Raw genomic sequence first — 25848 nt, 5'->3', positions numbered from 1 at the left:
GTCTTGGTATGTACTTGAGAAGAAAGTGTATTTTGCTATTATTGGGTGAAGTGTTCTGTATATGTCAGATAGGTCCAATTGGTCTACAATGTTGTTCAAGTTCTCTGTTTTCCAGTTGATCTTCTGTCTGGTTATTGTATCCATAATTGAAAGTGGGATATTGAAGTTTTCTGTTATTATGATGTTGTTATCTATGTTACCCCTCAATTCTGTCTATGTTGGCTTCATATATTTAGATGCTGTACTGTTAGTTGCATATATATTTATAATTGCTATATCTTCTTGGTCAATTGGCCCTTTTATTATTATGTAATATCCTTGTCTCTTGTGCTATTATTTGACTTAAACTCTATTTTGTCTAAGTATGGCCATCGTTGTTCTCTTTTGGTTACCAACTGCATTGAATATCTTTTTCCATCCTTTCACTTTCAACCTTTGTGTGTCTTTAGATCTAATGTAAGTCTCTTGCATATAGTATATATTTAGATTTTTTTAAATCCATTTGGCCAATCTCTGTCTTTTGATTGGAAAATTAGCCTATTTGCATTTAAAGTAGTTACTGATAGGGAGGGGCTTACTATTGTCATTTTGTTTATTGTTTTATGTATGTCTTGCAGCTATTTTTTTCCACTTTTCCTCTCTTCCTGCCTCCCTTTATGTTTCACTGATTTCTTTTTTTGGTAGGGACATGCTTGGGTTCCTTTCTCATTTTTATTTGTGTATCTTCTGTAGGTCTTTTCTTTGTGGTTACTGTAGAATTACATGAAAACATCTCATAGTTATAATAATCTATTTTAAATTGACAACAACTTAACTTTAATCACATACAAAAACTCTTCTTTACACTTCCTTCTCACTTTATCAGTGTCACACAATATATATTTTTATATTGTTCATTCACATAATTTAATACAGTAATGTTATGCTTTTACTTTTTAAATTCTATGCTTCAATTAAAAGTGAATTACAGGCTGGGTGTGGTGTCTCACACCTGTAGTCCCAGCACTTTGAGAGGCCAAAATGGGAGGATCGCTTGAGCCTAGGAGTTTGAGACCAGCAAGACCTTATCTCTGCTAAAAATTTAAAAATATTATCTGAGTGTGGTGGTGCATGTCTGTAGTCCCAGCCACTTGGGAGGTTGAGGTGGGAGGATTGCTTTAGCCCAGGACTGCAAGGCTGCAGTGAGCTGTGATCAAACCACTGCACTCCAGCCTGGGCAACAGAGCGAGACTTTGTCTCAAAAAAGAAAAAGAAAAAAGTAAAGAAAAAAAAGTATTTTACTTACCACCATTACAGTATTAAAGGATTCTATGTTCACTCATATATTTACCTTTACCAAAGAAGTTTATGTTTTGTATGCTTTTGTATTTCTATTCAATGCCCTTTCATTTCCACATGGAGGACTCCCTTTAACATTTTTTGTAAGGTAGGTCTAGTGGTGATCAATTCCCTCGCCTTTTAATTCTCTGGGGAACTCTTTGTTTGTCCTTCATTTTTGAAGTACAGTTTTACTGGCTATACGGTTCTTGGTTGACAGTTTTTTTTTTCTTTCAGCCCTTTTAATATATCACCCCATTCTCTTCTGGCCTGTAGAGTTTTTGCTGAGAATTCCACTGATAACCATATGGCATCTCCCTTGTATGTGAAAAGTTGCTCTGATCCTGTTCCTTTCAAAATTCTCTCTTTGTCTTTGACTTTTGACAGTTTGATTGTAATGTGTCTCATTGTAGGTCTTTTGCAAATTATCCAACTTGGAGTTCTTTGAGACTCTTGGATTTGTATGTCCATTTCCTTCTTTAAATTTGAGAAGTTTTTGGTCATTTTTTTAACTGGCCCTCTGCCCCTTTATTTTTCTCTTCTTCTGGCACTTTCATAATACATACATTGGTCTGCTTGATGGCATCCTATAAGTCTCTTAGGCTGTCTTCACTCTTCATTCCTTTTCCCTTTTGCTCCTCTGACTCCATAATTTCAAATGACTAGTCTTCTGTTTCACTGATTCTTTCTTCTGCTTGATGTTATTGAAACTGCCTTTGCAAAAATTACAACTGAAGAAATTATGACAGTGAAAGACATCAGACCTAATCAACTCCATCTTGTTTCTAGCATTTAAACTGTCCTTGTTCATTCCTGGCAGTAGGATGAACTAATTTTGGGAAGGTATTCAGTTCATGGTTTGACTCTGAAACAAAGTTGATAATAGCCATTTCCTGAAAAGATCCCCTTCTTGCCTGGAACCAGTCTGCCTTTGCAGGATAAACAAATTAGCTATAGCATTAGAAATTACAGTTGAAGGGTTATGCAGCCTCTGGCTCCAAGAGTCTGAACCTCTCCAAATTGCTCCTGGGGATAACATCACTATTGTAAAACCTAAAATCATTGTTTGAGATATTTTGCAGACCCTGCACTGGATGAATCAGCTGACACCACCCAGACTGGTAATAATGGCTCAACTAGTTCTGCCATCCCACCCACAAACAGAAGACAGCAAGAAAACATCACTTCAACCCCCTATGATTTCATCTCCAACCTGATGAATCAGCAGTCCCCACTTCCCAAGCCCCTACCTGCCAAATTATCTTTAAAACTTCTGATCCCCGAATGCTCAGGGAGACTGATTTTAGTAATAATAAAACTCTGGTCTCCCGCACAGCTGGCTCTGGATGAATTACTCTTTCTCCATTGCAATTCCCCTGTCTTGATAAATCAGCTCTGTCTGAGCAGGGCACAAGGTGAACCCATTGGGCAGTTACACAGTCTGTTGGTGATTTCCAATAGTGAATTTTTCAATTGAGCTGTTGTATTCCTTAGCTTCAGAGTTTCTGTATGGTTCCTTTTTTTTTTTTTTTTTTTTTTTTTTTTTTTTTTTTTTTAGTTTCTATCTCTTTGTTAATATTTTCATTTTGTTCATGAATTATTTCCTGCTTTCATTTAGTTATCTATTTCTGTTGTCACTGGGCTTCATTAAGAGAGTTAATTTGGATTCTTTGTCAGGTAACTCATTTATCTATTTCTTTAGGATTGGTTTCTGGAGATTTATTTTGCTCCTTTAATTTAGTCATCAGGTTTCTCTGTTTCTTCTTATGCCTGTTATTTTTTATTTTTTTATTTTTTACTTATTTTTGCCAAGATTTGGACGTTTGAAAAAACTGCCACTGCTCCCAGTTTTTATCAGCTGGCTTCATACGGAAGACCTTTACCTGAATCAGCATGGCTATAGGTTCTAGCAGCCTCTCAAACCTTTTCTGGGAATGCATCTTCTTTGGGTTTATACATTGCAACATCCCAAGTAGAGGTTTGCCAGTTTCTTTTTCTGGAGCTGTTGTTCTCTCTGGTATCTGTCTGTGGTACTGCAGGTTCCCTGGTGCTGCATCATCTCTGACCTCCCCTTTATTCCCAGTGGCTCCCACGCATCCAAAGTATGCCAGTTGGGTGTCAAGTTAGAGAGAGAGAGAGAGCTTCAGGTAACCTCATAAAACTATTCCGTTCCAGTCTTCTCTTTCCCTGCTAATGGAGAAGCTGCAAGTTGAGTGCTTCCCAGCCACACCAACCTGTTCCAGCTTGGGGAAGGGGTATCATGAGTATAATGCAACAGCTTTTCTTATTTGTTCAATGCCACTATTCTTGGCTTTGCACTTGTCTGTGCTACTACAGCTTCTTAATGGTTTATGGAACTCCATAAAGGCTTTTAGACCATATATTGTTGTTCAGTTGGTATCTTTATGGAGAATCAAGGTTTGGAGCTCCCCATTCCACCATCTGGCTGACATCTCTCTGTTTATATTATTTTTTATTTTTATTATATTTTATTTTCTTGAGACAGGATCTTGCTCTGTCAGCCAGGCTGGAGTGCAGCCTCGAACTCCTGAGCTCAAGGGACCTCCTCCCTCAGCCTACTGAGTACTTGGACTATAGGCACACAGCACATACCGGGCTAATTTTTTATTTTCTTGTAAAGATGGGGTTTCACTCTGTTGCCCAAGCTGGTCTCAAACTCTTGGGCTCAAGCAATCCTTCTGCCTTGGCCTCCCAAAGTGCTAGGATTAAAGGTGTGAGCCCACCATGCCCTGCCTGTTATATTTAGTAGAAAATATGTCTAAAAATATACTTACTTACTATATTGAATCCACTACCCAGAGCTTAACTGAACTATTTTTGTGACTCATTTTGTTTTTTTTTATTTTTTGTTGTTTACTTATTACAATGAACTACAAGTATGGATATATTAATATTAATGACTATAAAATATAGTGGAATCTTTTGTATTTTTTTTCCTTTTTTCTTCACCAAAAGCAAATACTTAAATATACTGAAATCTTAATTGACCCTTGAATGTTTCTAGGACTGACCCTGGAACAAAATTTTTTATGTTGTTATTACATTGTTCTTTTCATGTTAAAATCATTTGTTTCTTTTTCATATAGTACATGAAAGAAGAATTGTTAATATAGCCCTTAACAGCCATATGTTAAGTGCCACAAGTGTTTCGGTCTCTCTCCATTCTTGTACCTCACTTAGTCTTTTTTTTTTTCTTTTGGAGGTGTGGCCTCCGTCTTTCACCCAGGCTGGAGTGTGGTGTCACGATCTCAGCTCACTGCAAACTCTGCCTCCCAGGTTCAAGTGATTCTCCTCCCTCAGCCTCCCGAGTACCTGGGACCACAGGTGTGTGCCACCATGCCCAGCTAATTTTTGTATTTTTAGTAGAGATGGGGTTTCATTATGTTGGCCAGGCTGGTCTTGAACTCCTGACCTCAAGTAATCCACCCTCCTCAGCCTCCCAAAGCGCTGGGATTACAGGTGTGAGCCACTGTGCCTGGACTACCTCACTCTGTCTTTTAAGTTGGCTATGTAAGGGGAGCATCTTGTGCTTGTTAAGTCTTTGTTTTCTGGCCTATTTACATAATGGACATTTCTAAGTTGTGTGTATATATTAAATTATTTGAGAGTATATATTTAATGTACTAAATAGATCTACATGTTTTCATATATGTCACTATAAAAAGACCATTTGCATATATTTGTTCTATAAAATGCTTACTTTTCTTCATGAACCACCTAGATTTGCTTTTCTGATGTGTAGTGTATGTGAAAATACTTCTTTGTGAATTTTTTTTTATTGTGTGCCCCTACAGGTGGTATACTTAAAAGCGCCATAGCCTCTATAAGGAACATATGTATTAGTCTGCTGGCAGGAATTGTTTTGGGATTTTTTGTTCGATATTTTCCAAGTGAAGACCAGGTAAATACAAAATCTATTTTATAGAAGTATAATATTAGAAATTTTTTTCAAAATATTAAACTTTGGTAAGGTCCATGAAATTTAATACTTAATTCTGTTTCTCTAAAACTAGCCTCCAATGCCTACTCTGTACTTAAAACTGAGCACAGCAGTGATTGATACAGGTCAATGGCTTTGATTAAAGTCTCTGCTTCCTAATTTGGCAAATAAGGAATATCAAAAAATATACTTAATGCAGAGTATCCCTCTGAATTATACTTTCCCTTTCTCTACTAAATTGCCTATTGATGTTTGATAATTTCCCCCAAATTTTCCCTTAAACATTTTAGGGGGAAATAGGTCCCCATTTATTTCTGCATATTTTCTGACTGAAATTCACTCCTGCTCTCTTTTGACAAAGGCAACACTCAAATTTAGCCATTTCCTGCCTTAAAGGAAAACATGCCATTACTTTTGTATTTCTGTAATTTCCATCCAAATTTAGCTGTAACATATTGACCAAAGAGATATTCAAATATTTTTTAAGAATTCATTGGATATGTTATATGAAACTGGAGATTTTATGGGTCTCTTTTCTTCTTCACTTACAGTAATACTTTAACCATTTTACTGATACTAGTATCAGAGATATGGCAGAAGATGAAACGTGACTAATTGCAAATTTTGTTACTTGGTAGTAAGTCTGCTAAAATATATGGTGAGAAAGAAAATCAAAATTTTAGACATTTAATATAACATTTAAAGACATAATATCAGAGGGTCAAAAATATATAATAGATAATGTCAAATATTATATATTTAATATAAACTAATTTCTAAATATCTATCTAATTCTAGAAAAAACTTACATTGAAGAGAGGATTCCTTGTTTTGACTATGTGTGTTTCTGCCGTCTTAGGCAGCCAACGTATTGGTTTACATGGATCTGGAGGATTATGCACACTAGTGTTGAGTTTCATTGCAGGGACAAAATGGTCCCAAGAAAAGGTGAATATTTTTAATATGCTATATTTTAAAAGCTAAAACAACTGAATTTTTTACATATATTTAGGAAATCCCCTCATTCTGGTTGGAAAATGTTCCAAAAGGCTTTCTGTCCTCAAGAAAGTGTATGAATCAATCGAGGAAAGAAAATATTTAGGAAAAGCACCTGGAAATATACTAATATGGAATCAGAAGTTGAGTTAATCGCATCAGGCTTCTCTTTTTCCCAAGTTTTATATAATATTATTATATTACCTTTATCAATCTAATTATTTTATTCATTGAAATTTTAATTATACAATTAATCCATGAAAAATGTTTGTAAAAGGCCGGGGACGGTGGCTCATGCCTGTAATCCCAGAACTTTGGGAGGTGGAGGCAGACAGATCGCGTGGGGTCAGGAGTTTGAGACCAGTGTGGCCAACATGGTGAAACCCCATCTCTACTAAAAATACAAAAATTAGCTGGGCATGGTGGCGTGGTGGTGGGCACCTGTAATCCCAGCTATTCAGGAGGCTGAGGCAGGAGCATCACTTGAACCCAGGAGCCAAGATCATGCCATTGCACTCCAGCCTGGGCAACAAGTGCAAAACTCCATCACAAAAAAATAAATAAATAATAAACCAACAAATAATAAAAATAGAAATGCTTGTAAAAGAATAAAACATATAGAATAAAATGTAAAAGATTTCTTTATTCCCCACCACTGTCAAATATCAAACCCCCTTACATTTTTTTAAGTAACCAGTATTCTATTTATAGACATTAAGATCGTTTCCACTTTTTGTTATTTACAAACAGTGCTGTCATAAACAGTGTTGTTCATGTCTTTTTTTTTGAGACACAGTTTCACTCTTGTCACGCAGGCTGGAGTGCAGTAGCATAATCTTGGCTCACTGCAAACTCCACCTCCTGGATTCAAGTGATTCTTCTGTTTCAGCCTCCCTAGTAGCTGGGATTACAGGCGCACACCACCACACCCAGCAAATTTTTGTATTTTTAGTAGAGATGGGGTTTCACCATGTTGGCCAGGCAGGTCTTAAACTCCTGACCTCAGGTGATACTCCTGCCTCGGCCTCCCAAAGTGTTGGGATTACAGGTACATCTATAGGGATAGAGTCCTAGAAATGACTTTTTTTTTTTTTTTTGAGACAGAGTCTCTCTATGTTGCCCAGGCTGGTCTTAAAATCCTGAGCTGAAGGGATCCTCCCAACTTGACATCGCAAAGTGCTAGGATTACAAGCATGAGCTACCACACCTAGCTGGAAATGATCTGTGTTTTATTTTGATGGACACTGCTAAATTATCCCTTCAAAAGATTTTGGTTATTTACACTCTGCCAACAGTGCACAAAAATATCTAATTCCTTAACTCATCAACAGCACTTGATATTATCACTAGTTCTATTCTTTTTACTATTAGATGACCTCACCATCCAATTCTTGTAGTTTCTTACAATTATGTGATGTTGTTATTCTTTATTTACATTTCTCTGATTAGTAGTACAGTAAGCTTCTCTTCATATATTCTTTTTAAAATACCTATGATCTTTGACCATTTTTATTGGGTTATTTATTTTTTTGTTTCTAATTTATAGTTTCTCTTAGTGTTAGGGCTACTGATCCTTTGTTATGTATATATTGCATATAATTTTTGCTTATCTTCAACTTTGTTTATGGTGTCTGGTGTATGAAAGTAAAATTTCCTATGACCAAACCTATTGGGTTTTCCTTTTTTGGTTTTGGATTCTGCATCTCATTTAAGAAGGACTTTCTCACTGAAGATTATAACATATAAACGTTACAAAGATATACTATTTTGTATATTATCATTTAATATTTTGGTAGTTTTTGTTTGTTTAATTTGTTTTTTCATTTAGTCTTTTAATATATCTGGAATTTATCTTTGTGAATGCTGTGAGGTAAGGTTATACATATATACATATGTGTATCTTACAAACTATTTATATATATACACACACACATACAGTTTGTAAGTTAACTGAACAGAGATAGAACTACATCATGCCTGATGTGTGTGTGTGTGTATATATATATCTATACACACACATAAATATACATATATATTCAGACACACATATATACTTGCATATGATGAATATGTACATACAGATATATGCACATAAACTAGACAGTCATTTTTTGCCAAATTGTTTATTTATTGACCAATTCATTAATAATTCAGTTTTTTAACATGAACTAAATTCTCCCATATATATTAATTCTGAAGTCTATTTAATCCTACTTCTCTATTTCTATGCCAACACCACTGTTTTAAATCACTGCAGTTTTATGTGTCAAAATCTAATATAGATTATACTTCTTTTTAAAGTATTTTTTGGCTGTTCCTAAACATATTCTTTCTTAGATAAATTTTAGAATCAGCTTGAGAAGTTCCCTAACCAAAAATCATAGTGACATTTTGTTTAGTATTCTTATATAATCATAATGATAAAAGAAATGAAATGAATGAAATGCAAATCAATAAATAAAATTAAAACTGCTAGAATTTTTTAAATGTTAAAAGAAACAGAACTAAAACAAGTTTTAAAGATTAAAAGTAACAAATAGGATAATTATGCTGTAAAGAATAGTAACATTGTTTTTCTTTTTCTTTTTTTAAACTATAATAAGTGGGGATCAGAAAACACAGTCATAAGGGAAATAGTTATGAAGATAGTTTATGCCTCAAGGAAGAGACATCAAAGTTCTTATATATCTTCTGTTTAAAAAAAAAAAAAAAGTTAAACCCAGACTGAGACTGAAATCTCTTCATCCAAATTCCTGGAGAAGAGCCAGAGTAATGTAGGCCAATAGGGGCCTTTCCTGTAACGTTTTAATTGGGGAAGTAGCACTGGGAGGCATTCGTTTCCAGAAAGGGAAGCTGGGTAGGCAGTTAAATGAGAATCTAATATATGTTTTGGTTTTGTTTTAAGGAAAAAGTAACTTTAAAATATTCAACATGGGTTCTTTGGAAGCAGGCCTAGCAGACTTCCAAATTGTTTTTCCTAGTAGTATATGCTATATATATCAGGATTCACTTTAATGGGATTGAGTTCCAGGATGGTTGTTAGTGGAGGGCTTCCCAACCCCCTTTTGAGAACCCAAATGTTTGCATGAACTGGGTATGTTCTCATCAGGCATGATGTAGTTATATCTCTGTTCAGTTACTTTACAGACAAAATCTGGAACTCATACGAAACATGGCTAGAACCCTAAGGACATCACTTATTCTGTGACAAAATGGCCAAATAGTATTATCTTATTGCTTTGTGAGTTTCTTTTAATCAAATTCTACCTAAGTGTTTGAATAAAACTATTGAAGTGCTCAGTTTTTATTAAGTTTAACATTTTTATTAAAATAAAGTGTCTTAAATTTATTAAATGTTAAATGACTTTAGGCCAGGCATGGTGGCTCATGCCTATAATGCCAGTGCTTTGGGACGCCACAGCCAGAGACCACTTGAGGACAGGAGTTCTAGACCATCCTGGGCAACATAGCAAGACTCCATCTCTATAAACAATTTAAAAATTAGCCCAGCATGGTGGTACACACCTGTAGTTCTACTTGGGAGACTGCGAGAGGATCACTTGAGCCCAGGAGTTCACGGCTACAGTGAGCTATGATTATGCCACTACACTCCAGCCTGGGCAATAGAGCAAGACCCCATCTCTAAAATACTTAAAAAATGAAAAAAAAAGGGGGGGGGAAGACTTTAAGTTTCTGAAATATATTTATGTGCCAAAATCATTATAAATGTATTTCTCTTTTCTATAGATGAAAGTCCAAAAGATTATTACGACTGTATGGGATATTTTTCAACCACTTCTTTTTGGTTTAGTTGGAGCAGAAGTATCTGTTTCATCGCTTGAATCAAATATTGTTGGTAAGAATAATTAGAGCACAAAAAAATATGAAATTCAAAAATATTTAAGAAAATTATAAATACATTTATTTTTATTTACAATATATCTTTGGCTACAACGACCTTCTTCAGAAACACGTGTTGATACAGTGTCATATTTTCATATTGCTCTTCCTTTACACTGGGTGCTCTTTTTTTTATAAACCAAGGACAGCCCTGAATATCTTCCCTGAGTTATCTGAAGAAATAAATATAAGATTTCTTTCCTGAGGGAACATATTTGATACGATCAGCACTTTTTGAGTACTTTCATTTAAAACTATTGGCTGGGCGTGGTGGCTCATGTCTGTAATCTTACTTTGGGAGGCCGAAGCGGGCAGATTTCTTGAAGTTAGGAGTTCGAGACCTGCCTGGCTAACATGGGGAACCCCCTCTCTCCTAAAAATACAAAAATTAGCCAGGTGTGGTAGTGCGCGTCTGTAATCCCAGCTACTCGGGAGGCTGAGGCAGGAGAATCGCATGAACCCGGGAGTCGGAAGTTGCAGTGAGTTGAGATTGTACCACTGCACTCCAGCCTGGGCGACAGAGCAAGAATCCTTCTCAAAAAATAAATTATTATTAATAATAATAAAAGTATTCAAAAGAAGTCTATTAGTTCAGAATTGTATAAATGTCATCTGTCTTATTTTTCATGGTACTTCCACCATCAGATACTCTCCTGCACTTTACAGAGAATCCTCCATCATATTCATTTTTTATAATCATTGTTTTTATGTAAAAAATAAGCACATGAAGAGACAATAGCCTTAAAATGTTTTCAAAAGTTTTAGAAATCATATTCCTGGGCATGAAGAACACTTCTTCACAAATATTTTGTTATTTATGTTTGTTTTCATCTGTTGTAGGCATATCTGTTGCCACTCTGAGTTTGGCATTATGTGTTCGAATTTTAACCACATATCTATTGATGTGCTTTGCTGGTTTTAGTTTTAAGGAGAAAATATTTATTGCTTTAGCATGGATGCCCAAAGCTACAGTACAGGTAAGAACATATTAAGCCTGTTGCTTAATGCTTTCGTTTTGATGCTTTTAAAATTTAAAATGAAAAATGTTACTCTAGTCACAAAATATGAGCTATTATCCTTACTTTTTAAATGTTTGATTGATCATAACTATTCATTAAAATTAACGTAACCAGTCCTGGCTACTCAGGAGGCTGAGATGGGAGAATCGCTTGAACCCAGGAGGCGGAGGTTGCAGTAAGCTGAGATGGCACCACTGTATTCCAGTCTGGGCGACAGAGCGACTCCATCTCAAAAAAATAAATAAATAAATAAACAAACAAAAACAAGGAACCTTAATGTAATCTTTTTCTATTTTTATTTTTATTTTCATTTTGAGACCAGGTCTCACTCTGTCACCCAGACTGGAGTGCAGTCGCATGATCACAGCTCACTGCAGCCTCAACCTCCTGGGCTCAAACAATTCTCTCACATCAGCCTCCTGAGTAGCTAGGATCACAGGCACCTGCCACCACACCCAACTGCTTTTTTATTGTTTTTTTTTTTTTTTGAGACAGAGTCTCACTCTGTTGCCCAGGCTGGAGTGCAGTGGCATGATCTCGGCTCACTGCAACCTCCACCTCCCAGGTTCAAGCAATTCTCCTGCCTCAGCCTCCTGAGTAGCTGGGATTATACAGGTGCACACTACCACACCCAGCTAATTTTTGTATTTTTAGTAGAGATGGGGTCTCACCATGTTGGCCAGGCTAGTCTCAAACTCCTGACCTCAAGTGATCCACCCGCCTCAGCCTCCCAAAGTGCTGGGATCACAGGCATGAGCCACTGCGCCTGGTCTTTTTTGTCTGATTTTTTTGTAGAGAAGAGGTCTTACTATGTTGCCCAGGTTGGTCTTGAACTCTTAGGTTCAAGTGATCTTCCTGCCTCAGCCTCCTAAAGTTCTGGGATTACGAGCATAACCCACTGGGCCCAGCCAATGTAACCTTTTTAAATCTCAGTTTTAAAAGCAATTCTTTTGAAATTAAAAAGTATTCTTTCAATAAGTACTTCCTAAGTTTATGAAAATATGTTTTTTATTTTCCTAAAATATATAATAAGAATATATCTGAAAATTGGAGTTTTTATATTTTGCTGAATATAACAAAGCTAAATGTTATGATTTTAAAAAGTAGAGACACAGGCCAGGCATGGTAGCTCATGCCTGGAATCCTAGCACTTCGGGAGGCTGAGGCAGGCAGATCACTTGAGCTCAGGAGTTCAAGACCAGCCTGGGCAACATGGTAAAACCTCGTCTCTACAAAAAATACAAAAAAATTAGTCAGGTGTGTTGGCACGCACCTGTAGTCACAGCTACTTGGGGGCTGAGGCAGGAGGATTGCTTGAACTCGGGAGGTTGAGGCTGCAGTGAGCTGAGGTCACACCACTTCACTCCAGCTTGGGTGACAAAGTGAGACCCTGTCTCCAAAAAAAAAAAAGTAAAGTAAAATAGAGACACATTGATTTTTTAAAAAATACTTTTCCTACCTTGCCACTCACTCCATCACACAAATGCACATTTATTGTTTTTAATTACACATTTATTTGTATACTATTTGGTTAATGGCTAAATCCCTGCCCCTGCCCCCTTGATAGACTACGTAAGGACAGGGACAGTGTCTGGTTGTTGCAGTTGTTTTTCATTATTTCTCCCTGGCACTTAACACAGTGCCTGACATGCAGGAGCCAAATGTGTATTGCATGCCTGCAAGGATGAATGAACAGAAAGGGAAACCTTGTAATTTTGCCCTCTTATTCAAGGATATTCTCCTCCTCCTAAAATATATTGCTACTTCTTGTTAGACTGTTTAACTTGGCAGCATAATATACCTTAATTTCCTGTGGCTCTTTTCTTAGTTGTTATTCCAAAACAGAAGCTCCTAAATTTTCATGCAAAAAAACCCTCTATTATCATGTTAGAAAAGCAGGTTCATAGGGCCAGACTACCTGTTTTGAATACCATATTACTTGCCTATAACCTCAGGAAAATTATTTTCTAATCTCTCAGTCCTTCAGTGTTCTCATCTTACAATGAAGTCTATGACTGTATCTGTTTCTTAGCAGTGTTGTCAGGATTCAATGAGATAATCCACGTAAAGTGCTTAGCACTCTCTCTGGCATATGGTGGTGCTCAGTTAACAATGTTGTTATTTTATCTTACCTTCAAGTAATATAAATAATAACTTTTTATTTTTAATGTCTACTGTAGGAAATAATAAATCTACAAAAGGAGTATCTGTTCTCTCTCCTTCCAACAATACTCTCACAATTTTGTTTTATTATTTCATAATTTTCATAAAGCAGGGAAAAAAGAAAAGCAGGTTTGAGGAAAGAGACCACTCACTCGAGTCCTGCAGTATTATTCTGCTTCTGCCTATTCCTGTCTGCTGGCTTCAGGCTAGCTTCTACACAAAGAATATCAAGCTGGTTCCAGGAACTGGCAAGACATAAAAAATTAATTATTTATACAAGTAGAGTCACAACAGCAATAATAGATAACAATAATGTCACAAGTAAATAAGATCAACAAATATTTAAATTTCAATTTTAAATTATTTTCACCTTTATCCTCTTCCGCCGTTCTCTGCTGCTAAAATAAAATTGGCTAAGGTTCAGCTCTTTCTCTTGTTCTTCAGTTTCGAGTTACTGATAAAAATTAGAGTGGAAAAATGAAGCTATTAGGAGAGTAAATAAATAATTTAGTTTACAAATGTAAGATCAGCTTGGCAATTGGATTCTTTTAAAGAAATAATATTAAATCTCAGTCACTAGGAGGAAATCATTTATCATCTAATAAAGTCCTCACATAATAAGGTTGTCATAAGAATTAAATGAATTGATAAATGGAAAGCTTTAAGAATGATACCTGCCATATGATGAATGCCATATAACTATATAAATATTATTTCTAGTTTCACCATTATCATCATCATCTCTTAAAAGTCAATGGGTTTGGTTTTTGTTTTTTGTTTTTTCTGTTGGAAGTTCTTTTATGTTCAAATCCTCTTCTAAACTGTCAGATTCTTTCCAGTTGGTTTTCTGCATGATTATCTTTTTCTCCCTAGCATCCTCCAGCACACTGGCTCACGTTCAGTACATTAAAAGTTACGATATAAAAATGATACCATTTTAAATTATTGATTTAGGATATAGAAATTGATCTTAAATTGAGGGGTTCTTTTGCCATAATGTTCCATATCAGAGGTAATGTTTCCACCATTATGTTGTTACTTTGCAACTCCATAGAAAATATGTTATATATTGGTATTTAATTCCCCAAAATTTTAAGGCAATTTCATGCCTAGATTATTAAACACAAAGAAAGAGGGTTAGCAAGAAATTTGCTTTATGTTATTAAAAATAATGTGGTAGAAGGTGACTAGGGAAAAAAACTTGTGACCCAGTACAGTCATTCTAAAACGAAAACTTCAAAGGAACTCATTCTCTGACCTGGCAGGGGATGAGGAGTGAGGGAGAGAGAAACTTACTACTATCTGAATACCTACTGTGTGCCAGGTGTTCTTTGCATTCTCATATTTAATTTTCACAACCATCCAGTAAGATAAGTATTTTGTTCTTCATTTTACACATAAGTAAGTAGAAGGTTAGAGAGTGTGAGTCATTTGTACGAGGTCACTAGCCTGGTTGCAGCAAAAATAGAATTCAAACCCGGTTTGCTAGATTCCAAGCCTGCTGTCAGTTCTGCTATAACACAGTGCCCCCTGAATAGGGAGAACAATGAGAAGAAGGGCAACAAATCCTAGAGAACCATAAGAAACCTTAGTATTTTATGTTGTCTTGTTGTAGTCAAGAACCACTTGCACATGGTAAAGGCAACTAAGCAAAACTGGTTTCGTTAGAACTCCTGGTGTTATGAGGGCAACATGAACACTCAAAAGAGATATTCGAATAGAGGAACACTGAGAGGACAAGAGTGCAAAATCAGCCCAAAAATGTTTGCCTGCTGATTTGTCACTATTGTACTCTTCCTCCACATATATTTGCTAGGAAGAACATGGAACTGATGAGTAACTTATGAAAATTACTGAGTACTTTTTTTTTCTAATAGTCTAGTACTAGATTTTGTTTATTTTAACAGAGCCATTTACATTATATATCAACTCAGTTTAATATTTTTCTTTATGCCCCATTTTTACCCCTAAATGCAGGCTGTGTTAGGTCCTCTGGCTCTAGAAACAGCAAGAGTCTCCGCACCCCACTTGGAACCATATGCGAAGGATGTGATGACAGTAGCATTTTTAGCCATCTTGATCACAGCTCCAAATGGAGCTCTACTTATGGGCATTCTGGGGCCTAAAATGCTTACACGCCATTATGATCCAAGCAAAATAAAACTGCAGTTGTCAACATTAGAACATCATTAAAAAGTTTACCTGTCATCATCTGCCTGCTTCTTTTAATGAATTATTTCACATGACAGAAGAATTTTAAAGTAGAAATATGTGGGGACTGTACAGAGAATCCAGGATTTAGTAAACATGTGATTTCAGTACAGGGCTTTTCTTGGACTTTTTACTCCAAAGTTAATTTAATAAAAATAATATTAAATGGAATGCTCTCTTGGTATTTACATACTGTAAGAACAAATTAAATCTGTAAATACCCTAGGAAAGTTTAAAGTAATCCCTCAGGCTGAATTTGATATCATAATACAAACTGAGCTTAATATAAAATTAAACAAACTTAATGGCAGAAAGAAAAACTTTGAATATTGAACTTGGTAAGATAGCCTAAGTTTCCAAATAGGAGGAGTAGAACTCCCATGATGTCCAGTAATTCAGTTAAAAAGATCACCACAAAAAGAAAGAAAAGGAATAAAACACATCAACTTTAAATGGGTTAACTAAATAGATTTTAAATTCTGGTTTTGGTGACCACCTGAGTAAATAATATGTTCAGTAATAGAACCAAGTTAGTCTTTCCTTACTTCTGCCATGCCCTTAAAATGAAAGTCTGGTTTAGCAGTTTTTAGATGAAACACTATATTTTTATTTATAGAAATAAAATTAAATCACAAATGGAAGTAAACTATATATTTTTTCAATTAGTATTTTAAAATCTAGGCATAAAAGGCAGCCTCCAAAAATGAAAGATTTGGAGACTGCTGTCATGTGGCAGTTTCTTCTCCTTAGTAATATAGAATTACCTTTTAATTCTGGCTGATTAAATCTGCCATGTTAATGTAGAACCCATCACAAGCAAAGTGAGTTTTCATTAACTTCAAGACTCTTTATTTTAAAGTTATATGAGTCATATAAACGATTCTAAAATGGCCTTATTGAATGGCATCTTAGAAATTGTTTAGACTTCTTTGGCAAAAGCTCAATGCAAGGACTGAATATTACTTTCATTCCTCTTTTTCCTCTTCTCCACAAGCAAGGTATTAAAATACCACAGAATATGACATTTACACATAAATTTGCCAAGTGAAGCAATTAAAATTTAAGGCAATCAAAACTATGTGTTATTCCTATTAAGACTAAGGGCTTTTACAGAATATATCACCAAAACTGCCAAAAGTTCTAAAACCCTCTGGGAAATAACTCTTAGAAAATACACTCTGGGAGAATAACTCTGGGAAAAGATAAAATAGCTACTATTTTAGTGACATTTTCTCCTTATAGTTTTACAACAAAGTACAGACTCCATTTTCAAATATTGTAATTCTAGTACTCAAATTCTAAAAATTTAAACTGTGCCAGTGTTTTGACTACTATTTAAATCATGAGGGCATCTCATTGTCACTTATAAGAAAATAAAAATATAAGCAGGGTGTTGTGGCTCATGCCTGTAATCCCAGCACTTTGGGAGGCCGACATGGGCAGATCACGAGGTCAGGAGTTTGAGACCAACCTGACCAACATGGTGAAACCCCGTCTCTACTAAAAATACAAAAATTTGTCAGGTGTGGTGGCGCACACCTGCAATCCCAGCTACTCAGAAGGCTAAGGCAGGAGAATCGCTTGAACCCAGGAGGCAGAGGTTGCAGTGGGCTGAGATCGCACCACTGCACTCCAGCCTGGGAGACAGAGCAAGACTCTGTCTCAAAAAATAATAATAATAAAATATATATATATATATTTACAAGATAGTATTTTACATTCACAAGAGGATTAGATTTCAAAGTAGAAAGTTTATTTTAATAAAAGAGAGATAAATAATTTTCAAAATGAGGAACTGTGTTATTGATTAGGAGGAAAATTGTTGTAACTATTCTTTTTATTCTTTATTTATTGAACTTTCTCTAAGTGTCTGTGATATATGTTTATTATACTGAAATAGTCGCCCTTTTAAGGTGGTGTGGCAGATGTTGTTATTTATTTGAAATTTTAAGGTTTTTATTTATAAAAAGTTTTTATAAAAATTTATTAATATAATTTAAAAATTACAACCAGTTAACCATGTGTATGATATTAGTGTTTATAGTATTTAAACAAATAAGGCTGGGCACAGTGGCTCACACCATCCCAGCACTTTGGGAGGCCAAGGCGGGTGGATCATGAGGTCAGGAGAGGGAGACCATCCTGGCTAACATGGTGAAATACAAAAATACAAATAACAAAAAAAATAAAAATACAAAAAACTAGCCAGGTGTGGTGGCACGTGCCTGTAGTCCCAGCTACTCGGGAGGCTGAGGCAGGAGAATCACTTGAACCTGGGAGGCAAAGGTTGCAGTGAGCCAAGATCACGCCACTGCACTCCGGCCTGGGTAACAGAGCGAGACTCCGTCTCAAAAAAATAAAATAAAATAACAAATAAATACAAGATTGTTGTTTCTTATAAACTTTTTGTATCTTTGCCTATTTTTTTCACTGTTTAAGGAATTTTTATTAAAGCAAAATTTTATAATCCAAATTACCTTTCCTTGCTCAGTTATCAATTCTGTTACTTAAAACAGAAGTGACATTCTGAGCTATTCCACACTAACGAATTACAAAATTAAAGGAATGCTTTAAATTTTTATACTTTGCTGAAAATTATTTATCACAGAGTCTGAAAAGCATTGCAGTATTTTTATATTTTATTATTTTGGGAGGATTTTTTGTTTTCAAATCAGTAAGTAATCTAGGACTATCATTGCATTTGTTAGATCTGATGTTTGCTTGGTATGTAAAATTCAAAGTTTCCTTTTTAAATTTATTTTATACTTTATAAATTTTTTCCATAGTATTTAAGGTTTTTGATATTGAGATTTTTTCTTCAGTGATGCGCAAGTTTCTTTCTGTGGTCCCTGATCAGTTTTACATAATTGGAACACCAGTGACACCATTAACTGCTTTCTGGGCAGCCTCTTTAGCTTGGTGGTCTTGTAGTACAGCTATACCTTTGTCAACCTTAGTACAGAGAGGCTCTGGAGATTCAAGCATATGAAGAATTTCTAAATAACCAATCTCCAACAACATGCCAATGATTTTACCAGCACGACTAGGGCATGGCTTGAAGAAGAGGAAAGAGCCATTCACTCGTTTGCTTTTGCTTTTGAGGAGGAGCAGATGCCATCATGGAAGTCAAAGGTTCTTGACCTTCTACATGAACAGCAGGCTGCTGCATGGTAACTTGGGGCTGTGCATGAAAATGCCATTGAGGACTGTGAACTTCCATAGCATATTTATACTGTGAAATGGTGCAAACAGCAGGAGTATCTGTAGTAGCAGTAGCGGCAACTGCAGAATGTGCTCCTATTGTCTGTGTTGATGTGTTACAACAGCTGTGTTGACATGACTCGTGGAAGCTGTGAAGAAGCTGGTCTCTTACTACTAAATGTAGTGAGCTAGGAGTGGCTTGGGCATATTTTTCAATGGATGAGGTCTGGCACCCTGAGCAATTTAGGGAGGATTTGATCTTAGTTGAGCAGTTTGGCTAGGAGAATACTTTGCAGCATGGCTGTCAGTCTGTGGGATAACTGCCATGAAGTAAATTGAAGAAGGTGCTGGCTGATAGAGGCTGATTCCCAGGTTGAGCATAGTTTTTATACTTGCCATTCTTTGCACATACTGTACTGGTTAATGAGCTGAGCCTGGTGCTCTTCATTGCTCTTCTTCCCATGGAGTTAATACTATATACAATGGCTCAGTGCCCACAATTCTACCATTCATTTCTGAAAGTGCTTTAGTTGCTTCCTCTGGAGAGGAGAAACATACACAAATCAAACCCTTTGTTGTGACAACCATCCTTCATAACCTTTGCATTAGTGATTGTACCAAGTGGAGAAAGTTCTTTCCAGAGACATTCATCAATACCATCAAGATTTTTTGCATAAATGTTAACACTTTGTTATCTGGTGATCCTATACTGCTTGATCTTTTCAAATTTGCACACAAGTTCCATCTGCCATTCTACTTCTTTCTGAGCTTGACCAACATCAATTTGTTTTCCATTGAGCTTCTTTCTGTTCATCTCATCTGCGCATCTTTATGCCTTTCAAAGCTGACAAATCCAAAACCTTTGGGTTTTCCACTTTCATTAACCACTACTTTCACACTTAAGACAGATCCCAACTTGCCAAAGAGATCTTTAAGGCACCTACCATCCATGTCTTCTCCAAAAATCTTCCTGTAAACATTGGTGAACTTTTTAACTCTGAGTTCTGCTTCTCATTGTTTACAAGACTTAATCCAACAAAGACTTTGCTATCATTTAGAAGCATCCATTTCATTTTTTAAAAGATCTTTCAGCTGCTTCTGTGTCTCAATATGTACAATGCCATCACCCTTGAAACCATTTTCACCACAAAGCACCTAATGTGAAAGTGATAGAGACAGGAGGCAGCCAAGGGTACCCCGGTAAAACCCCACCTTCAAGACTAAAACAGCCTGAAGGCTGTTAGATAAACTGGACTGCGGGTCCTGGTTGAAGCCGCCCTTTCCCCACTGATTCTGAATAATGCCCACCTGTGCACTGGGATTACGGGGTGGAGCCTCGGGAAGTTTGTGCAGTGTTTATTTTTTCAATTACTAAAAATGAATTGTTAAAATCTCTCACTATGTTTGTGGATTTTTTTATTGCTCTTTCCAGTTCTAATTTTGGCTTTATTTATTTTGAGACTACATTATTAGGTATCCACAATTTTATAAAAATTAAGAAAAAATTAGAAAAGTTTAGAAAAAAATGAGAAAAATATAGAAAAAGATGTGACAGAAGCACACATGGGCTTTATCTGGATGATCTCGTCAGGTTTGTATCCTGGGGAAGGCCTTCACAGCAAGAGATGGACCAGAGGATTGAGGCAAGGGGGCCACCACTCAGAAGGGGAGGAGGGCAAAGGAACTCCTGAGGGAGGAAGGGATCAGAGAGGAGGCTTTCGTGTCTCAGTGATATCACTCAGCAGCATGGCATGGAGTCTATAGTTCACAGAGTTCCAAAGAGCAGAAGCAGCCTGGGGTCCTTACAGCCTAGGGTTTATCTGTGGCAGGCAGATTTTGGACACAGTTTCCCAGGGCATGTAAATCAGGCAGGTTCTAAATGCCTACAAATCTGCATGTCTGGGCAATGTTTAACACAATTGGATGTTTAAAAATTTGAGTTTGGTGCCAGTTGGCTTTTGAGCTAATGGGTCTCAGCTTGCTGTGAAGAAATAACCTAGGCACCAATACACAGAGGCCATCCTTGTCTCATTTACATTATATGTAGTGACTCTATCCTTTTTTGCTCACAATTGTTTTACTCATTTCTTTTAGATTTGTTTACTGAGATTATTTGGTAGGTAAGATTTCAGTTTATTGTAGTTTGCTAATTCATTATTCAAAGTGCTCTACTAAAAATTTTGCTCCATCCTTAGTCCCCATTTAAACAAAACTGCTGTGGGTACGGTCATCATTGGCCTTCGTGTTATCAAATCTGTTTTGTTAACAAAATTTTATTGTTTAAAATTTTCTTATGTGTACGCGTTTAATTTATGTAATTTTAAAATGGGGTATCATACATGGAATTTGGTAGTTTTCTTTCCTTTTTTTGTTCACTACTCTGTTTCTTAATGCTTTATTGTAACCCACAAGGCAATGTCCCCAATATTTATTATGTATAACTGATATTCACATAAAACATATTTTGTCATTAAGTGTTACCTTTTTCCACATAGGGGTTCCTGTTCTTTAGTCTTCTATTTTCTTTCTCTCCCGCTTCTCTCCCACCCTTCCTCTCTCCATTTATGTACGTATTTAAATCATTTTAAAAATCATTTTATGTGTCATTTCAAAGCCTTCAGTGTAAATTGAGGGTCCAATTTTGCTTTCTTTGAATTGTTTATTTTCGTATATTAATTTTTCATCTACATGTAGATTCTCAAGTTTTTACCACTCTTGCTTATTCTTAATACAATTGTTTTTCTTAATTGATCAATTCCAATAGTTCTATAGTAGGTGCTGATATCTGGTGAGAAAAGTTCCTCTCAATAGTCTTTTTTTTTTGGAACAGTTTTCTGACTATTCTTCTACATAAACTTTAAGATAATTTAATCCAATTTTAAAATGCTTTTGTGATTCTAATGTGAATTTAATTGAATTTATATATAATTTTAGGAGATTTATGTTTTTACAAGAGTTTTGTTTGTTTTTTTGAGACAGGGTCTTACTTTGTCACCCAGGCTGGAGTGCAGTGGTGGGATCTCAGCTCACTGAAGCCCCAACCTCCCACCTCAGCCTCCCAAGTACCTGGTTCTATAAGCACGCGCCAAGCCCAACTAGCTTTTTGTTTTGGTTAGAGATAGTGTTTCACAATTTGCCCAAGCTGGTTTTGAACTCCTGGGCTCAAGCAGTCCTCCTGCCTCAGCCTCCCAAAGTGCTGAGATTACAGGTATGAGCCACTGCGCCTAGTCTCATGTGTTTCTTATTCAGTAGCTTTTGGTAACATTTTTATAGTTTTTTTCTTATAGATCTTCTACCTTTCTTGGTAAATTTATTTTACCTTTATTATTTTTGTTATTGTGAATATTTTTACCACTAGCATTTCAAGGTGCTTATTGCTAATATATTTTGTATTATCATCTTATTTCCAAATACCTTACCAATATTCCTCTTTAAAATATTTGAAATTTCTGTTTTTCCTAATCTCTATGATTTCCTAGGCATATAATCATATCCACAAAAAGTTTTCTATATATTTATACTGATTATTTCATTTAAAAATCTTGTTACATTCATGGATCCTCCAAGATAATCTTTAATAACAAATAATGACTGCAGCTATTCCTGCTGGTTCCTTGTTTTAATTGAAACGTTGTTTCATGATTTAAAATACTTGTTTTGTAGGCGTTTCATAAATAACGGTTATGTTTAGACACTTTCCTTCAATTTCTATTTTACTCAAGAATCTTCATTAGGAGTGGATGTTTAATCTTAACAATAGCCCTCTCAGCATCTATTGATATAATCACATTTTTCTCTTCTTTGATGTCATTTATGTAATTGTGTTAATATACTTAACTGATATTGAAATATCCATGAATTCCTGAAATACAGTGCTCTTTGCATACTGTATTACTGTTTTTTGTTGTTGCAATTATTGATAACAGTGCTGGGTTTTTATTTAGAATATTCATTCATATGTATGTCAGATTGGTCTATAGTTTTGGTTTTTTTTGTTTGTTTTTTTTGTTTTGAGATGGAGACTTGCTCTGTCACCCAGGCTGGAGTGCAGTGGCGTGATCTCGGCTCACTGCAACCTCTGCCTCCTGGGTTCAAGCTGGGATTACAGGCATGCACCACCATGCCAGGCTAATTTTTGTATTTTTAGTAGAGATGGGGTTTCGCCATATTGTCCAGGCTGGTCTTGAACTCCTGACCTTAAGTGATCCACCCACCTTGGCTTCCCAAAGTGCTGGGATTACAGGTGTAAGCCACTGCACCTGGCCTACAGTTTTGTCTTATGTTTATCAGGTTTTCATATTAATGCTGCACTGCCTATGTGAAATGAATTGGTTTTTCTTTTTTAAAAAAATTTGGGATACTTTAAATAACATTGGAATTATCCTTCTTGCAACCCTAGTACTTTTTAAATTATGGATTTAAAAAAATCACTTTACATTCTCTTCTTTGTAACTGGTCTATTAACATTTTAAATTTCTTCTTGGATTAGTTTTGGTCATTTATATTTTTCCAGAAAATTACCCATTTTCTCTAGATTTTCCAATGTGTTGCTATATAGTTGCATGCAGCATTTCAAAGTGAATCTTTCTTTTTTCGTTTTCTTTCTTTTTTTTTTTTTTTTTTTTTTTTTTTTGAGATGGAGTCTTGCTCTGTGGCCCAGGCTGGAATGCAATGGCACAACCTTGGCGCACTGCAACCTCTGCCTCCTGGATTCAAGAGATTCTTCCACCTCAGCCTCCCGAGTAGCTGGGATTACAGGCATCCGCCATCATGCCCAGCTAATTTTTATATTTTTGTAGAGACGAGTTTTCACGATGTTGGCCAGGCTGGTCTTGAACTCCTGACCTTAGGCGATCTGCCCGCCTTGGCCTCCCAAAGTGCTGGAATTAATTACAGGTGTGAGCCACCGCACCTGGCCCTCAAAGAGAATCTTTCTACCTTCATCTTATTTTACTTCTTGGTAGCATTCTATAGGGTTGAAGATTGTACTTGTGAGTTTTGAGTTTCTTAATTTGTTGAATGGATGTGATTAATTTATATCTTTAGTGTGATCATGCAGAGAAATGTATGAGGGATAGTAATGGAAAAATTACAGGAAATCTCAAAATTTAATAAACTTGACATTTTTATTTTCTCACTAGTACAGGGTTATCTCAGTAATTATGAAATGTACTACCCTTTTCTCCTTTTCTATATTATTTTGGAAAATTACAGCCTTATAATAGAGATCAGAAATGTGTTAACATTATGGCTGATCTATCTGACAACAGTGTTCTAAGAAAACAGTATCACAAATATACTTTCTCACCATAATTGTTCAAAACAGAAGTTTTGTAAGCAAAGAATCAAGCATTTAAACCAAAGGAAAGTTAGAGTGATGTCATCTCTGGTTGAAAAACATAGTCTTTCTGAACAGATTTTCAATGTCCTTCAAGACCATAACTAATATAAAATTACACAGTACAATTGCTAATAATATGAGCTGTACACTTTTTATATTAAAGTGATGCTTGCTACAACATGACTTTACTAAACTGGATTTCTGCAAAAGATTAAACACCAGGCATGGTTGCTCATGCCTGCAATCCCAGCACTTTGGGAGTGCTGAGGCAGGGAGGATCACTCGAGTCCAGGACTTCGAGACCAGCCTGGGTAACACAGTGAGACTCTGTCTCTTAGAAAAATAAAAAATTAGCCGGGCATGATGAAGCATGACTGTAGTCACAGCTACTTGGAAGGCTGAGGTGGGAGGATCACTTGAGCACAAGAGGCTGAGGCTGCGGTGAGCTACGATCATGCCCCTGCACTCCAGCCTGGGTGACAGGGCCAGACTTTGTCTCAAAATATATGAAAGTGGATAAAATTAGTTTACTTGCTGAACATGATCAAATATAGCAAGTTTCCAGTAAAAGACTATTAGGACAAACTATGTTAACACAACCTCAGATGATGCAGCATAGTTAAAACAAAACAAAACAGCTTTGGGCATATTCTATACTCCAACCTCTGTGGTGCAAAGGGACTATATGGCCAACCGGATGTTGAGGGAGTCACAGAACTGCTGCACATGTGGTTTTTAAACATGATTTTTAATTCCCCCTAAAGTGGAAGAAGTCATCTAACAAAATTTATTATGACTTAAATTGCTACTGCTTTATTTAGTTTTCCTCAAACTTTAACAAAATAAATAATTATGTAGTAAATTATAGTCATTAAGCTTGAAAAGTGTTTCAATTGAATGGGAAAACTTCCTGTGATAAAGCCTCCAATCATCGAGTAAGTCAATATATTTTACATATAAATTTTCCAACATGTTAAGCACTAAGCTTTTAACTAAATAGCTAAGGGGAAATTGTTACCACCAAATGCAACACGTATCCTGCCTTTTTAAATAACACATACTACTTATCTTGATTCTAATTAATCACTAAACATCACTTGTATAATTTGATCACAGTGGTGTCCTCAGAGACAGTTGTATGCAGAATCCTATAAATTGTCTCAAGCTGCTATGCCTTTAATGTTCACCTTAAATTTATTTTTGTTCCCCTGCCTTGCTGTCAGCTGTCACATTTTGTAGTTCACCCCTTCTGCAAGACCCTTTCGATACTTGTGATTTGTTAAGAAGCAGAAATCAGATAACCAAACTTGTTAGAATACAATGTGAAGTAAGAATAAGTAGACTCTGGGTAGCTGCTGCCTCTACCATTAAAAATTTTTTAAAAAGAAGACTTTTTCAATTACCACTTAATTTGAACTTGACTTACCTAGACTACTATTAGTCGATATTAGTTTAACAGAGGGAAAATTGTTAATAAAGTAGATGTAATATGTAAACACATACATCATTTCCTTGTTCTGGATCTATCGATCATTTCATACTTTGACTATATCTAAATTATCTGCTTTTCCCAGCCTTCAAAGTGGTCTTTAATTCACCCCTGCTTTCCATGGGTTAAATTTCCTACAATGCTGAGATGTTTATATTGGTTTTTTTTTTTTTTTTTAAGATAGGGTTTCACTTCTGTTGCCCAGGCTGGAGTGCAGTGGCACAATCTTGGCTCACTGCAACCTTGGCCT

At 35.9% G+C, this 25848-nt stretch overlaps 1 protein-coding gene across 5 annotated transcripts in view; it reads left to right on the top strand.

The window, feature by feature from the left end:
- Window positions 1–25848, top strand: part of SLC9B1 (solute carrier family 9 member B1) — a 143657-nt gene that overhangs the window by 100788 nt on the left and 17021 nt on the right. For 3 of the 5 annotated variants that reach the window (XM_034958952.3, XM_034958953.3, XM_055111671.2), the window contains 5 exons: window positions 5133–5239; window positions 6077–6226; window positions 10022–10130; window positions 11015–11151; window positions 15334–25783. In XM_034958952.3, the coding sequence (XP_034814843.1) occupies window positions 5133–5239; window positions 6077–6226; window positions 10022–10130; window positions 11015–11151; window positions 15334–15549 (719 nt within the window). In that variant the 3' untranslated portion in view covers window positions 15550–25783. Of the gene's footprint in view, window positions 1–5132; window positions 5240–6076; window positions 6227–10021; window positions 10131–11014; window positions 11152–15333; window positions 25784–25848 lie in introns of those variants that run through there. The other 2 variants (XM_055111670.2, XM_055111672.2) reach the window with 1 other exon arrangement.

The sequence above is a fragment of the Pan paniscus genome, chromosome 3, assembly GCF_029289425.2.
Source record: "Pan paniscus chromosome 3, NHGRI_mPanPan1-v2.0_pri, whole genome shotgun sequence".
NCBI lineage: Eukaryota > Metazoa > Chordata > Mammalia > Primates > Hominidae > Pan > Pan paniscus.
This window is presented reverse-complemented; position numbering and strand designations above follow the sequence as displayed.